The 17,746-nt window shown below is 41.6% G+C and overlaps 1 protein-coding gene across 2 annotated transcripts; it reads left to right on the top strand.

Annotated features, from left to right (window-relative positions):
• Window positions 1-2,680: 2,680 nt before the first annotated feature.
• Window positions 2,681-16,558, top strand: LOC128743233 (neurogenic locus Notch protein-like). Of its 2 annotated transcripts, none has more exons than XM_053839775.1 (3): window positions 2,681-2,717; window positions 12,204-16,185; window positions 16,245-16,558. In XM_053839775.1, exons 2-3 carry the CDS (start codon window positions 12,204-12,206, stop codon window positions 16,421-16,423), a joined length of 4,161 nt encoding a protein of 1,386 aa, XP_053695750.1. In that variant the 5' UTR covers window positions 2,681-2,717; the 3' UTR covers window positions 16,424-16,558. The 2 variants fall into 2 exon arrangements, with proteins under 2 accessions (XP_053695750.1, XP_053695749.1); XM_053839774.1 differs by having other exon boundaries at window positions 2,693-2,777.
• Window positions 16,559-17,746: the final 1,188 nt, after the last annotated feature.

Below are 17,746 nucleotides of genomic sequence, written 5' to 3'. Positions count from 1 at the left end.
AATTCAATCAAAAAATTCACTGGAAAGTCGAAAAACTTGTTTGTTTTGCATTTTCAGGAGCCTTTTACCTTCAAAAATGTTGAGCCCAAATCATTTTTCGGTACGTGGTTGAGTACTTACTTTTCTGGACGCATTTAATAAAACAAAAATTTGTATCACCCTAATAGGTGGATTGACGGTCACTCTAATAGTGTAAAAAGTTGCGCAATATTTTTTAATAAACTTTTCCAAAGACACACCACTTGGAAAATTAAGCATTTTTACGCTAGAGCACATGATCGCGTTTTTTTTCTTTGGTTTATATCAGCAAAGTTTGCTTAAATAATTTCATCAATGTTTTATCAAATAACTTTTGACTGGTAAGGCCAATCCTAATCAAATTTAGCAGATATGTTCACAGCGTTAAAGCCTCTAGGTTGATACCAAAATAATTTAAATCTGATTAATTACTTGGTTAATTCGTTATAAATAATTGTAAATATTATTATGCTGTACACGACTACTCATAACTTTCAATTTAAACATCCAATCAAAAAGCAAATCAATAGCAATCCATGAGGCTATATTACCTACCAAATGAAACTAATAGCGGTAGCAAGAGCTTTCATTTGACACTAAAATTGCTGAAATCGGTTGAGCGGTTCCGGAGAAAATCATGTCACGTAATTTTTACATTTTTGCTTATAACTTTTGAACGAAATGTCGGACCGCAAAACAAGTTAATAGTGATCTACAAGGTAATAACACCTTTCAAACAAGCGTAATAGCGAACGAATCGGTTCAGCCATCTCCGAGACCTTGCGGAACCCCTACGGTGATTAGAAGTGCGTTCCAATCACCGCAGGGGTTCCGCAAGGTTTCAAAAATAATTTAGGACATGTTACTTTAACTAAACAAAGACAATTGACAAAGGACAGACAGTATTGTATGTATAAAATTAAAAATTAACAATATTTGTAGCAAATCTAGCACCTAATGTATTGTAGAAATTCTTGATAAAGACTACAAAATATAGTCGAAACGTCGGAGAAAGTACAAAATCTGTTCTGATTTATTAAGACTGACAGCCGATAAAAATAAAATAGTGAATTTCACAGTCGACAAAACGTTACAATGAGGAATTCGCTTTGTACCTCTTCTCTTCCGCACTTCAGCTTTGCATGAGTCGCTTGCTGGTGTCACTAGTTAGCTAAACGGTAAAAAAGTTCTCGCTGAAATGCATTAATACCACCGTAATAATCAGAAATTTGGGATCACTGGTGACCAAAAACAACAACACTAGTAAGAAGATCCAGCAAAACATCGGGCCTTCTTTACCCTTCGCTAAACGCTACGTTCGAGAAGCATACGCCGCCGTATGAAACTGATAATATACTAAACCCTTATTAGACCGGTAGTTCTTTATGGAGTTAAAACTGTAATTATATATCTGACAAAATCCGATAGGATACGGTGGGCCGGGCACGGCGCAACCGATGACACCGACGACAGTGCGTCGGAAACGGTTCTCTTCAACAATCCCAACGTACAAGATAACTTGAAAACGATTCCTTCTGCTGAGAGGCCTGGGAAATTGGCGACGAGTGACCCAAAATAAGATTGAAAGCGGACGACCGCTTGAAACAGCACAAGCCACCCCGAATCTATGCTGAGGGCGACAACGACGACGTAAGAACATTAAGCAAAACTTTCCCTATTCACATTACCTGAAGTTTTGTTGTTGAAAATCTTAAGCTTGAGGAATTGTAAAATATCTGATTAACAGGGTATTTCCGAGCTTAATAATTGTACATTTTTGTACTACAGCTTTCTGGTCTAAGTCTCTTCCGCCATATTTTGCAAACACGGATTATGACGTACTTAATACTAATTAGACGTATAGCAAGAAGATTGCAGAGCTGCTGTTATCAACAACTATACGCAACTTTGTAAATGTTATCAATTAAACGCAACTTTGTAACGCATATTTACATTCCAAGATAATCGAACAAATAAATAAATTGATTAATCGCAGTGTAATTCATTAACGGCACATGAGTGAATGTATTAGAGCTGTGCGAATCATTGCTTAGTCATGTCATTGAAATGATTAAACAATGTGTGAAACTACACATGAAGATTTTACTTTAGAATTTTCTAAGACTAACTAAGAAAAATTACCATATTCTCGAATTTTTATCAACTCTTTCCCTGCAGGGCCCTGTATTGAAATTCGTCTTCAAAAGTTCGCTTTAGTTTCATTGTAATTAATATAATTGTAGTCAAATTATTTTTAAACAAATTTCAGTTTTTTCGTAAGACTTAGACTTAAACTTAGTTATCGATTTCTATAATCCAAAAGTATTGTATTTCTAAGCCCACGATTGCTAGGTAGGTATGCGTCCTACCTACCATCAAGTTCAAAACTGTTTTAATAATAACTCCATGCTATAGATTGCGTAGTAGATAACAAGTGCAGTAACAATTATAAACTTAAAGCAGCGTGCCAGACGTAACATTTCTATACACGCTGCTCGGCAATACACATTGTGCATCAGCAAAAAAATATACCGGAAAGGACTTTATAAAGAAACCGTCTCTTATCACTTAGTGATAAGATAGTTTAGCTTAGCTAAACGCCCGAAAGTCCTTGAGGGAAAACTATACTTAAGCGTTTGCATTTATGCAAATGAAATCAGTTTTCATCGGATCATCGACTTAGCAAGCTGGAATAAAGTGTAAGTGGATTAAAGCTACCTGGATGGACCTGGTGGATATACCTCCCAGTTGGCCTCGAGGTATGATGCTGGTCTATAAGCCAGTCGTCTTATGTTCGAATCTCGACTGGGAGAAGCTGTTAGAGTCAACAGGATCGTAGCAACTGGCCCTGCAATTGTCATGTACTCTAACAGCTGGCTGCGAAGTCTGTCGTATAAAAACAGAAGGTCAAGTTTCGATAACGGAATGTAGCACCTAGGCTTTGCTTTTTTTTAATTAAAGCTCACAAATGCTCGGGTGAATTTCTAGAACACGAAACAGTTGGAAAATGAGTGTGAAATTGTGACTAACTTGACCTAGGGTTATAAGTAAAGCAAGGAAGCTGCTTCAAGGACTTCGGAAGCATCAGAAGTGATTCCTAATGTGTTTGCATAATAAGAACAAAAACCAATTGAACATTTCAACAAGTTACAACAAAAGGAACATGAAAAAAAAAGTTGTTAAAGAGCGAAAAATTGAATAATCCTGAAAGTTTCGTTCTTAATGTCTTTCGTTTGCTAAAGCTGAAACGCGTTCCTACAGATATGGAATAAGTACACAGTTTACCTGGATTTTTCCTGTTGGTAGCGCTAAGCTAACCAGCAGATTTCTTCGTTTTCGAGTTCTCCACAGTGTTTCGGCGAATGTGGTGTTAACAATTGTATATGCTTCAGCCAACACCTAAAGATATTTGCTAAGTGGACAGAAGCCATATGAAGCAACGGGTTTGATGTGAATGATGGAAAGGAAAATCATAACGAATGTTGATGAAATGGTCATATGCCAAAGGCTTTGGCTCAGTTGTTATATATTAGGGTGAAATTAGTCGTCATCGATTCTGCCAATTTCAAAAGCAGTTTTTTTTGTTTGAAACAAAAATTCTGTTTATGATTTGCTGTGTTCAGATTGGCAAGAAGAATGCAGTATTTACATTTTTATAAACAGAATGCCACTTTTGGACCGAAAAACTGCTTCCGGAATTGGGCTTTCCGACGAAAAGTCAATGACTGCTAGTTTCCCGTTGAAGCAAACTATCGAGAGTTGAAAGAACTCAATAAATGACGAAATTTGAAGTTTCGAAAAATCCATTTGAATAACAAATCTGCGGTGTTTTTCAATTTTGCTTAAATTAAAATGGTTTAAATAAATTTCTTTTAACAGTATATCTAAAAATTCTACCTTATAACTTATCTTACGTAAATTCATTATATTACATCTTACTTATTATCAATCAGTCTGCCATGATATACTCTTGCACCTTAACTTTTCTGCAATCAAAAGAAGTCATGGAATAGAAATACTCTTCTGAGTTCTGAATATACAAAAAAGATGTGATAACCCAATAGTTTCGTTACAAATATCTATAGCCGTCTTTCCATTTTAGTTTTTTGTATGATTTTTCCATCCGCACGAATGAGCCAATATTGGAATAAATGTGTGCTACGTATTTTTCCGCAATGGAGACTGATACTTCAACTGGTTTCTGGCATGAAAAGAAATGACACAAGAGACAAACAGCCCCTACGACATCAGCACGCTTCTCAGTTTTTGGTTTTTGCTAAGTGTATGGGTCATTTCACACGTGTTCACAAGTGTTCAAGACCCATTCCATCGACCTTTTTCAATTGGAACCAAATTTTGTGAGTTTGTCTTAGATCAAAAAGTATAAATCCCAAATTTGGTGCCGCTTGAACCTCCCTTCGATTAATGGGAGCGCCTCTCCTGTTTTAAAGATCCATTGTTGTCAAACCTAGATAAATTGACAGAAGTTTTGGTTTTGGTTATCCAATAGAATGTTAAATCCATGTCCGCCGATCCCGCAGAACAAAGGGATGGAATCAGAGATATCCACTGCCGACAATTAGCTACTATGGCTTTCACCTGTCGCCAAGGCAAGTTCTCACCAACAGCCCGAATGCCGTTGACTAAGCTGCGTCGCCATGAGCCGCTAGGTCTGTCTCGTCTACGCTGTCCTTGCGGATTCCAATCGAGTGTTTCTCTGCAAATCTCGTTCGCTGCTTTTCTCAAGGTGTGTCTGACAAACTTCCACCTACGTTCACGCATTTCTGTAGCTATTGGCCGTTGATGACATCGGCGATGGAGTTTCTTGTTGGATATCCAGTAAAACGGATTTAATGTTTGAATTAAAAATTCGGGGTTTCATAGTTTTCGTATGATCTGGTGTGAGCGCCAAATATTTCGCAGACCTATAGAGCCACCCCTGGCCTTCCTGATCCATGTGGCTATATCAGTCTTGGTGCCAGCATCGGGTGTCGTCTGGCTACCAAGATATTGAAAGGCTTACACCTGCTCAACCTGATGTCCCACTACTGTGTAGTTGGTAAGATTGTCGGTGTTTACTACCATAAACTTAGTCTTTGTAACATTGAGACTTGCTGTCTGGAAGCTCTCGGAGAGGTCATCTAACTTGCTCTACATATTGATTCGGCGTTGTCCGAACAAGACAACATCATCAGCTAGGTCGAGGTCATTTATCTGCTCCATCGTTCAGGCGTTCAGGATTTTCAGGCAATCCTCGATTTGGTCTACTGTCAATCGCTCCAACTAATATTTTATCTATAACGATGAGAAATTCCAGCGGTGATAAAATGCAGTCTTGTCTAACACCAGCAGTAGCCCTCATAGAGTCGTACAAGACGCTATTGTGCAACACCTTGCACAAGAATACCTCGTACTGAGCCTCTAGATGGACTAGCTTTTCTGGAACTCCTCTGCGCCTAAGTGCACCCCAGATGTTTTCGTGGTTGAGTCGGTCAAATGCCTTTCAAAGTCTATGAACGCAAAAACGGAAGAGAGTCCTGGAATTCGTTGATCTGCTTCAATATAATACGGACGTTGTCATATGGTCTACGCATGATCGAAATCCACGGAATCCGGTTTGCTTCCGCCAGCACGGAATCCAGTTTGTAGCCTCCGGAGACTAGCGTCGATCTTCTAGATCCAGTAGAGGATTACAGAATGTTTCAAGAGTAATACAAAGCAACGTGATACCATGCCGATTACCGCATTCAATTAGGTCTCCGTTTTTAGAGACTGCATCCAGCCAAGCGGAAAAGTTGCAATTTCTTATGTGTTGCTGAAAAGCTGATACATCATTTGGGCTAACAAAGATTGGTCAACTTTGAGCATCTCGGCTGAAATGCAGTCAATACCTGGTACTGTGGTTGGATTTCCTACTTTTGATGGATGTTTCTATTTGATGCAGTTTTGGCACCTCAGCGTTGACACGATTGATGCGACGAACGATTGGCGCCATGCGCTGCTGGTTTTGTTGGTCCCTGACGTGTGAGTTGAGCTGTTCTGTAAAATCAGTTAGTAACTGACCAGCTCAGTTCTTCAGCGGCGTCTTGGTATTCACCCTGGCGAGAAACACAATACAATAAACGGAAATGACCATTGACGGCGACCAATTCTATTTCATCAGTAAGGGAGTTAGTCCAAGTCCAGCCTCTCTTGTCTTACCTACGAACTCGTTTAATAACCCTCTCCAGTTCGGCGTATCGTTGAAGGGCAACTGTCTTAGCCGCATTGGTTCGCGCTCGCTCGCCGGCATTTGTCTCTCTCTCCGCTCGTCGATTATGCTCCAAGTTTTCTCTGTAATTCACTCCCTCCGCTCGCTGCGCACTTTGCCGAAGGTTTCCTCACTAGTCGTGATGAAGGCGTTCTTGAGGCCGATCCATTGCTCTTCGACGGTTCAACCAACTCCGAAACGCGGGTTTCAAGTTGTTCGACAGAAGCCCTTTTCACATCGGAATTCTCAAAATCGATGGACATCGTAACGACACCTAACTTTCTGCTCCCGTCGCTGGATACGTGTAATCGACTAATCGATTAGGTCATGGAATAATCGAATAATTTGTAATCGAATACTGCCGGCACCAGTAATTTCATAATCGAATAGCTCGAAGGGGATAAAAACTTGCGAATAACCCCCATTAATCGTTCATAATCGTCCGATTAATCGAATTTTTAAACGAATTATTCAAATATCGAATACTACTAGCACTAATCGATTAGTGCATACAACGCTAACCGATTAATCGGTAATCGAATAATTGAAAATTTCGGACATCACTAAGTCTGATGCCATATCGGCGCTGTGCTTGTTGCGTACATCAAGAAAGCTTCTTCTCCACTTCATGCATGATGCAGATGTGGTTAATTTGTTTATTTGTTTGTTTATTTGTAAAAATCAACTGACATGGATTGTCTTATTGAATATTTCTGGTCGGTTTATAAAAAGCTAACATTATACAATTTTTGAGCGAACTTATGTGATGGTTCATTAAATTCAAATAAACTTTCCACAATAGAAAAAGTCCGGATGCAGGCAGTTATTGGCTCATAGGATCCAAAGGTGGTCCGATGGAATCTCGGTTGTAATAGCTCGGTTGAGCGCAGGGCACGTTGCGATGCACGAAAGTTGATGAGAGACAGGATGCTCGGTGACTCGATTTCGCCATTTAAGATTTTTGCAACACATACTGCTTGTTGAACCTTCCTACGCTGTTCAAGTGTCTGAAGACCCAATAAACGGCAACGATCGGCGTACGGTGGTAGATTGATTGGGTCGCGCCATGGTAGGTCTCTCAACGCAAGCCTCAAGAAACGTTTTTGCACTCTTTCGATACGCAAAATCCACGACAACTGATAGGGGCACCATACCAAGCAAGCATTTTCAATCAACGGGCGAACTAATGAACAGTACAGCGCCTTCATGCAGTGGGGATCACTGAAGTCACGTGCAATTTTAGCAATGAAACCGAGTTGTCGGGAGGCTTTCGATATTGCCGTGGTACGATGTAAGTTGAACGTGAGTTTGGTGTCAAGCAGAACCCCAAGGTCATTGACTTGATCGACTCTTTTGAGTACATGTTCGTTTATTTGGTAATTGAAAACAACCGGACTGGCGATGCGGTGGAAAGTCATCACTTGACATTTTGTGATGCTGATAACAAGCCAATTTTTCTTGCACCAATCAACAAACACATCCAAGAGCCTTTGAAGCCGGGTACAATCGTCTATGGAACGAACTACTGAATATAATTTCAAATCGTCAGCATACATTAGCTTGCATCCAACTCCAAGCAGCGAAGCAATATCGTTCACAAACAGCAAAAACAGAAGCGGTCCCATGTTGCTACCTTGTGGTACACCCGACAAGTTAGTAAACTGGGAAGAGAAGCAAGAGTCGAGCTGCACGCATAGGACTCTACCACATAGGTAGGAACTGAGCCATTTCGTAAAGTTCTGAGATGCACCAAGTCGTGAAATTTTCTGCAGCAGTATTTTATGGTCGATACGATCGAACGCAGCCTTCAAGTCCGTGTAGATCACATCAATTTGTGCCTTTTGTTCCATATGTGATATACAAGTAGATGTGAACTCCAATAGGTTTGTGCTTACGGATCGACCAGGCATGAATCCATGTTGGTCGGTAGAGATATAGCATTTTGTTCTAGCAAGAAGAAAATTGCTCACTACTATTTCAAATAGCTTGGACGCAGCAGAAAGACTAGTGATACCACGATAGTTTCGAACGTTCCGACGGTCGCCACTTTTAAACACCGGGAACATGAATGACTGCTTCCAGATCGTCGGAAATTTTCCGTCCCTAAATGATTTGTTGAATATCTGGCACAACGGATCCACTAACGCAAGTGCACAACGGGCGAAGACTAGAGCCGGAATTCCATCGGGTCCAGGGCAACTTGATCGTTTCATTTTCTTGGCAGCTGACAGAATCATATCGGAAGTTATTTCGAAAGTGTTTATATCCACTAAATCAGCAGGAACATCAGCAGATGCGACGACAACCTCCGAATCAGATGCAGATTTTTCAGCAAAAACCGACGCAAAAAATTTCGCGAATAGTTCACACGATTCCAAAATACTATTTGCTTCAGCGTCATCGAGAAATACATTAGAAGGGGTAGCAGAATGTTTTCGTTTCGATTTAACAAAATTCCAAAAACTTTTTGGATTTCTGCGAAGGTCAATTTGAACCCGCATAACGTAGGATTTGTACAATGTAGCATTTAAACGTCGATAAGCATCACTCGATCGTTTGAAATTCTGTTTTGCCATTGCAGTCTTCCAAAAACGGTGTTTACGCTGCCAAAAGTTGCGCTCTCGTTTCAACTCACGAAGGTGAGGGGAGGACCACGGAGGGGAAACAGGCCTTTTTGCAACAGGTAAATTTGTGTTCAACCACTGTCGTAAAGTGTCGCAAAAGTAAGTTGCCATATCGTCAACGTCGTTGTATTCTGACAGTGTCACCCAATTGAAGTTCAAAAAATAATCAGAAAAGGCATTAAAGTCCATTTTGCGATAGTTCAAAGCAGTAGATCTATTCGCAGTGCAAACCAGCGGAGAGCAGTTATTCATTGCAGCCACTTCCATTGACAATGTTAAAGGCGGATGGTGTGGATCAACGGGTAGCAGTGGGGCGACGCAGACGTCAGTAACAAGCTGTTGTTCCAAAGAACAAAAAACTAGGTCGAGCACACGGCCGAGATGATTTGTGTGCAAATTTGTTTGGTGAAGATTTAAAAAATCCATACCGTCAATAAGTGCTGCGCTTGCATTGGTGAGATTAGAACTGACGGCAATTTGTGCTCCATCCGGCCCATCAGTCCAACAAATGCGTGGCTGGTTATAATCACCGCATACCAGAACTATTTCATCATTTAAACATTTGCGACACAGATCAGAAACCGATGAAATATGCTTTTCAATGGCATCCATGTCATCGCGTCTATCTGGTGGAAGGTACAAACCGCATATCAACAATTTTTTCCCCCGAACTGTAGCACTAACACATATTTGCTCTAAGCAACGACCAGACGCTGGCTCGATGATTGAACTATTGTGTTCATTTGAAACTGCGATTAGTACTCCACCGAAACGACTCTTGTTACTATTTATCTGGCTGCGATCACACCGAAACACGTTGTAAGAATCCCCAAAAAGCTGCAACGAGTTGATGCGGTCATCTAGTCCGGTCTCTGTTAGGATGATGATGTCGAAGTTGCAGTCACGTGTTGTCAAGAAGATGTCGTCAATTTTTGTCCTCAATCCACGCGTATTCTGATAATAGATCCAGAGCCGCTCATTCACATTATCATCACGCTGCAACATATGATCATTCAGTGTATGGAAAACTAAATTACGGTCAAAGTACTCGCCTCTGGTGGGAACCCAAAGGGTCCCACCGTCCACTATAGAACGCAGTTGATTTATATTATTTAAACCGCCTCCGGGGTGCGGTGAACAAAACGTCGATCCCAGTTTTTTGGTTGGTCCACGAACTCCCGAAATAGCAATCCAGCAGGCCATGATGATGGATCCAATGCTTTAGTTTTCATGTCAGGATCGAGGCCGATTTTATATGACACGAACGATAACGCGGAAACATCTTTCCCTTTTGCAACGAGCCGAATCGTCTCGACCGGTGCAGGCGCACTCAAGCAGCGAGCTACAATTTTCTGCACGTCGTCGTCCGTGATGAGAGGGTTTAATCTGGAGAGGTATAGCCAAAACTTATCGACATTGCGCACACTGAATGGGACGGAGAGATCAGTCAAGTCCACATTGCTAGTGCCGCAATCCGTTGGTGCTTGGACATTTATTTTGTCTTCTACTCGTCGCCGTTTCATACTACGCTGGGGCCCGACGGGTGTGCTAGGTATTGGCCATATCGGTTGGGAGTGTGAGCAAGCCAAATCGTCAATTTTTTTGCTCAGTACCTCCACAACGTTAGATAGCTGCTGAACTTGCACTGGCAGGCTAGCCAAAATTGGCGGTTCAGATGACAACAGCGGTACTTGTTGAGTATCGGCAATGTAAGAATGGATGCTGCGGCCGTTCAACTCACTTCTACATGTCGTACATATTAGCAGAAGTTTCCCGCAAGTAAAAGCTTCCCTCAATCCACGAGAATTTATACCGCAGCAATTCTGGCTGATGTGCAAAAAGGCTTCGCAGAAACCACAGCGTAGTGGCTCAAGATCGTTGACTTCCTGCTTACATTCGCCGCAATATTTTTTTTCCATTTCGCTTTGTGCGGTGGTTCTGCACACAGGCACCGACAGCAGAGGCAAGCAGTATCAGAAAAAAAAAAAAAAATTAACGAAGCTTTTTGGCAGTTCACTTGATCACTATATGGCGATAAAAACACTAGGCGTTGCGCGAAAAATAGTCTTGTTTTCACTAAGAAAGACTCACAAATCAGGGTAAAAAAACACACTGTCCACAATAAGAATCGGTGGTATAACCCAAAACAATGGTAGTCAAAAACCAATAAATAGTTTTACTATCGTAAAAGCGAAAAATTGCAGGAACACGAAACAAAAGCTTTGTATAGAAGCAACTTAACGAAATAATAATATTTGATTTGATGATAATTTGATTTAATATTCGGGCGTTGCGACCCACGTGACCTTATGTACTGGTCTCTGGGGGAAGAGCAATCCACCAATGACCATGTTGTTTTTACCAGAAAACGCTGTTAATAGCTTCCCGTTTTCGTTCATCTCTCCTAGGCCATGGCGTCACATAACGCGTTGACGGTCCACGTTATTTGAGTCAATTTTCACGTTGAAGTCGGGAATTTGAATTTCCCCCTCTGGGAGACAGCTGGTTGTACAGATTCTCTTTCTCCTACAGGTCCTACAGCTCCTACTCGCCAGCATCTGTTGGCGCACAGCATTGGATTGCAGTAAAGTGTCTAACCCGTGGTGTTCTAAATCTGACCACGATTATTTTTTCGTTTATCGGTTCACACCTCATTAGACCGCATGTGCCCAACTCTTTTTTCTCGAGTAGCATTTTCACCTCGTATGTCAGAGTAGATTAAGATATTATGGACGGCAACGGACCTCGCACAGCCCAGGATTTAAAATTTCAGGCGGCTAGCTTCCCTTGCAAGTTGAGCCAGCTTGCCCTGCTGGACAAGGGTCAGTATATTCCATGTTCCGAATTTTAACCGAGTTTGCTAAAGGTTGTTGCCAATAATCCAGATCGATTTCTTCTTTCATTTTCCGTAACGTTTCAATTTCCGATACTGGCTGGCGAACCTGGCGGTAGAAAGAGACTTTTTTACACGAACACACACAGGAGCATGTAGCAGCCAAAGTAAGCGACCATTATTATTTATATTGCTGTTATTTCTTTCTATATGACAATCTTCCAGAAAAAAGACAAAATCGAATCTATTACCATTTTTGTTTCTCACATTGTTCGAACTATCACTTATAGTTCGAACTATATGCCAATACAATGTTCCGGAGCTATGGCGGTGTACACAAACATACATCGACTTTTATACAGATAGTTAGATTAATGCAATATTTTTAAATACCTTTTTATGCATATCTTGATATCTCTGAATAATTTTAATAGCCGCCTTAATATTTCTGTTTTGCTATTGCTTGATTCTATTTCAGATGACTTTAATTCAGCTTGAACTATTGCTGTTGTCAGCCGTATTGCAGCAATATTCAGTGCTCACCATTAGCACCAGTAGCAGAAAACAATTAAAAGATGTACAGTTGAAAATTCCGCTACAAATACGCGCACGGCGGTTCTGCACTGACACAAACTGCATTAAGACCTGCCCAAAGGACTATGAGATGGATCCTGAACAGCAGTATTGCCGCTACCAACGGTCAACTTGTCCGCCAAACTACGTTCGCCGGCAAGGAAGTTGTATTCTGCTTGAAGTGCAGTGCCCTCCAGGAAGTGTTCGCCAAGGAAATCGGTGTGTCGTTAAAAGCTTCGAATGCCCTCAAGGATACGTTCTGGAAGGAACCAATTGCGTTAACTCCCGATACTGTCCGGATGGCTACCGTTGGGAAAACGGGTTTTGCTATCAGCAACATCACCGTTCGCGTATTTGTCCGCAAGGATATGAACGGCAAAGCGGTGTCTGTATTCAAATTTGTGCGAACTGTGAAGCCGCTTGTTCTGAGTGTCAAGAAGAAACCGCTCCACTTCAATGTCCCACCGGTTACGTATTTTACAGAGAGAAATGCATCAAGCTCTTGCAGGGAAGAGCAGATGTGGTGGTTAGGAATGTTACATATAAAGTACCAAAGGAGTGTGAACACGAAGCATTCTACAATGATGGATCGTGCGTTTCGTGGAAATTTGAAAAAATACTATGCACAAATGGTCACTTTTATGGCGGTAGTTGCGTGTCCGTTGCGAGGTGTAACAGGGGCTTACTGCAAAACGATTGCGAATGTATTGAAGAAACCATTTCCACTGCGGTTTGCCAACAAGGTCAACCCAGTGCAGAAGGATGTGTAATAGGAAAAGCTTACTGTACGTCACCTGCGAAGCTTGTAAATGGAATGTGTTTCGAAGTAGTGGATTCTCATAAACCGTTTTGTGAAGTAGGTACTCTTTCAAATGACTTCTTCTGCGATGTAGGATCACCGCAGTGTCCTTCGGGATTCGTTGTAGACGACCATATTTGCAAAAGCAGTATTGCTGCATATCCAATGCAATGCTCATCGAGCGGTTTTTTCCATGGATGGTGCAGTACAAATGCTAGTTGTGAATACGGATATCAGCTTGAAGGCAATGGCGTTTGCGTGAGGAATGTAATTAGAGAAATGGAGTCTTGTCCATCGTCAACAATCGAAGCTGGTAAAATATGCATTTTTAATTTACCCCTCTGTGATTCTGATCATGTGTTCGATAATGCCTACGGATTGTGTGTTAAGTGTGAAGAAAAATCAGTTATTTGTAATGAAGAGTCTGGATATCATTATAATAATGGAACGTGCTTACGGTACGACTCAGTGTGCCCTCTTGGATATAGTTGGAATAAAACTCATTGTGTCAGGATTTCAGGTGACTGTAAGTGTCAACAAGGGTTTCAAGAAGAACAATATTGTATCCATAGCCACCTCACATGTCCGGAGAACTATCATTTTGTGAGTGGTTTTTGCTTAAAAATAGATTCTCCAACATGCCCAGAGCGAGGAAGCTTCTCAAACGGGATTTGTATTACTTCTCCGCAATGTCCCGCTGGTTTTGTTGTCGGACCAGAATTTTGCGAGGATATTGTACCAATACGACTTAACACTACAGTACCAACGTGTCTTTTCGGCTTCAACTATGAAAATGGAAATTGTGTTAAAATTATTTGGAAGAATGCTGTATCGGAAACCAGAAGACCGGATTGCCCATTTGGATACGAGCTTTCGGGAGCACTGTGTATTAAAAAGTTTTATGGTTATTTAATATGCCCACCGAAGACAATACTGATGAACGAAGAGAATAAATGCTTCTGCAAGGTAGATCTTGTATGTCCAACGGGATACGAGCGAATTGGAGATGAATGCGTTTTCCGTTCCATAAACTATTTCTCTTCCTCCCTCAATTTCTTGAATCCTTGCTATGGATCTCAATGTGGTCTGCAGTACTGTTTGACCCAGTGTTTCAGTCCTCCTTGTCCAGTTCAACCGTGCTCCTACGGCACGTACAAACCACAATTGTACCCCACGCTCTTCAACAACCACGACATATATAACCCTTGTGGAATAGGCGAAGATTGCACCTCATATGACGAACATCATTCCGTTGTCAGCCTTACATGCCCTCCTGGTTTCAGCAAAGAAAACAATATGTGTGTAGCTTACTACAATCGAATTTGTCAAACTGGTTACAAGCTTCAGAACGGAAAATGCGTCCGAACCGAAGAGTTAAAACCACTCTGTACTCCAGGATTTTCACTAGTCAATGAAACATGTTTGCGTATTCGATGTGGTATCGGGTACATGCGCGATGGAATACGTTGCAAACGGCTTGAATATCGACCGCCTTTGTCCTGCCCCAAAGATTACATAATCGTGCACGGTTTCTGTCTGCATAAAAATGACTGCGCAGGAGGTTCTATCGAAGGTATTTATTGTGTTAGAAAACGTTATGAGTCATACGTTTGTCCCCGAGGATATCTGCTGCAGAACAACACATGCATAGCATCGGCATTATGCACAAATAGTGACTCAATTCTTTGGACATCTGGTTGTATACATAAAAAGTATATGCCACTCATTTGCCCACCTGGGACAAGACGAATACAAAATATGTGCGTTCATCTTGATCCACCATTTTGTGATGTACAGTTGATAAAAACAAACTGTTTGGGTGAGATCAGGGGGGATGAATGTATCTCTTTAGAAACACCTAGATGCGGTGAAGGCTACATCTTGAAAGACGACAAATGCGCAAAGTGTTCGACAAAAAGTCCCAATTGCCCATCTAATATGATAATTATAGATGGAAAATGTATGCTATGGAAACACTGCAAAAATGGAAGCTTTTTGAACCGAGACGGAAAATGTGTGTCAATCGAAATAAAAGTGGCTACTTGCAAAAAAGGAATTCTATATTTTGGAAAATGCTTAGAAGAGCTCCCAGAATGCCACGATGGTTACACACTGGTGAATGGACATTGTGTTAAAATAGATCCCGCGGTACCTATATGCAGAAACGGGTTCCTCTACAAAGGACGATGCGTACGACTGGCGCGATGTAAGGGAAATGGCATTACATTAAAGAATGGTTGGTGCATTCGGCACAACTACAGTGATCTCACATGTGATGATGAAACAATCCGAATTCGAGACGTTTGCATTAACGGTGTTCCAAAATGTCCGGACAATTACTTTTTCTCTGAAGGACACTGCTGCTCGGTTCATATTCAATCAGCAGAATGCAACAACAACGGAAAATGTATTGATAACTTCTGTTCCTTGTCTTTCCCCAGCTGCAGTCCCACGTTCTTCTTCGACGGGTCTGTATGTAAAAAATTATTGACAAGCTCGGCCAAATGTCCTGTTGGAACAACTCCAGATAATACCGATCGCAGTTACTGTCAATACTCTTCTGAGCACGCCGAATCCATTTGTCCAGCAGAATTTTATTTTCATAACGGGATTTGCCAAAAACGGTTGTACGCTGACAAGAACTGTCCCAGTGGCTTCCAGAGGAAGCAGAATATATGCGTACGTAAAGCGTGCAGTAATCCAAAGCTAACCAGTTTATGCGGCGCTTATGAACTTACGAAATCTCCAATTGCTGTTCTAGAAAATAACTCACAAACACCGAAAACTGCAGTAAATCAAATAGAGCAACATTCACAGAAACCAAGCGTAAAGGAGACTTCAAAATCAGCAAACGCGCAACATAATCAATATTGTTGTCAAATTTTTTCTCCCAGAATGTGTGAATACAACAATGAAGCGGCAGAATGGAGTTGCTATCACACGCAACACCGCCGATGTGGAAAATTTTGTTCATACAAAAATCAACATATCTACCTTAGTCCAACGCAATCGTATCAAATGGAGAACGGTGTCCTGATCATGAAACCGCTGGAATCAGAAGATGATGACAACGGTGATGAGGACCATAGTAAGCAACAGTAAATGTAAGTTTCCATTCGACTATGTTACATTGTTTATCATTTTCAGATTGCGACGATTGCACCGATGGCAGTCACGATTGTGACAGTTATTGCTACACTTACGACTGCCAAGAGAAAAGTGGTGGTTGCAATTACATGGACCAGGCCGAGTTTTGTTCTACTTACCCTGGAATGGGTTGTTCCTCGGCGGACGGTTGCTATGACCAGAAATTTTGCGTTTCATAATTGTGTCTGAATGAGCATTGTTTTTTGATTTTTATTTGAGAATTTTTATATCTGGAAAAATTATTTGTAAACATCAGAAAACTGTAGAAAAACAATACACAATAAAGAAAAGGCCAAATAAATTGTTCAAATATGTACTAGGTACTTACTTATTTACATATTATTCCATGTCCATCGGTCCGGCAGAACAACGAATTGAAATTAGATATCTCCACTGCCACCTGTCGCCAGGACAGATTCTCGTCAACAGCTCGGATGTTATTAGCTAAGCTGCTTGTTCGAACTGCCAGCTCTACACCCCGTAGCGAAGAAGTTGGACATGGTGAAGCACATCGTATCCGCTGACTAGAGCCAATCTGGCAATTAGAACATCCTCTCCCGCAGGAAAGGCGAAAGCGTTGAACGGAAGCCTGGTTCCGGCTGCACAACAGTTCTGCGCGACCGTAACGTGCAGCAGAAGCTGAAGATGAAAGCGAAGAGCGAAGTGGTCTTACTGTTCCGCGCCTTGGGCCGGGAGGTTGAAGCAACCGGCTATACGGTGAAGAAGTACTTAGTAAAAGTTGACATTTTTATGCGGAAGCGTCAGTTGGCTGTGTCTGAGTAGCAAGCAACCGACTAGAGAACGGCTGAAGGTGCTGGAGAAAAACATCTCCGGCGAAGCACGATATCGGAATCATAAATGGCGACGAAAACTACTTGATCTGCGAGAAGAGAATGTTCAAGCTGCTGTTTCGTTCTGAGTTAACGGTGAACGAGGAGATACGAAGATACATTACGAAGTACCTACCGGAAGTTGCCGCCTTTCAAGAAGTATTGCGCAAAGCATGTGGCCTTTTGGCCGGACCTGACCTTGGCCCATCATGCCGAGAGAATACTAGAGGAGATAAACCGGCTGAAGATAAACATTGTACCGACGATCAGCAACTTTCCTAACGTCCCCCAACTGCTACTTATAGAAAATTTTTAGGCGAAGTTGGAGCTGAGCATTTACACCAATAATTTTGTGTCTAATACGGAGAAGGAGCGGATCGCCAACGGAAAAATTGAATAATATGACGACATCTATCTTTTGGTCGACGATAGCGAAGGTTCCGGTGAACCGCTGTAAAGCCGCCTGGTTGGACGTCGAACCATTTTTATAGAAGGTTACGTAGGCTGGCAAAGGGTGAACTTGTGCATTCCATAACCTCTGTTCATTAACTCCTATTCCTACCTCCACGAGGTGCCGGCTGGGGTACGCAACTTCGGTTGTCGTATGCTAACAGGAAAGGGGGCACAGTGGCTCCCGCCCACATTAAGATGGCAGCCCCATCAGCGGGATAA

Source organism: Sabethes cyaneus, chromosome 3, assembly GCF_943734655.1.
Source record: "Sabethes cyaneus chromosome 3, idSabCyanKW18_F2, whole genome shotgun sequence".
NCBI lineage: Eukaryota > Metazoa > Arthropoda > Insecta > Diptera > Culicidae > Sabethes > Sabethes cyaneus.
This window is presented reverse-complemented; position numbering and strand designations above follow the sequence as displayed.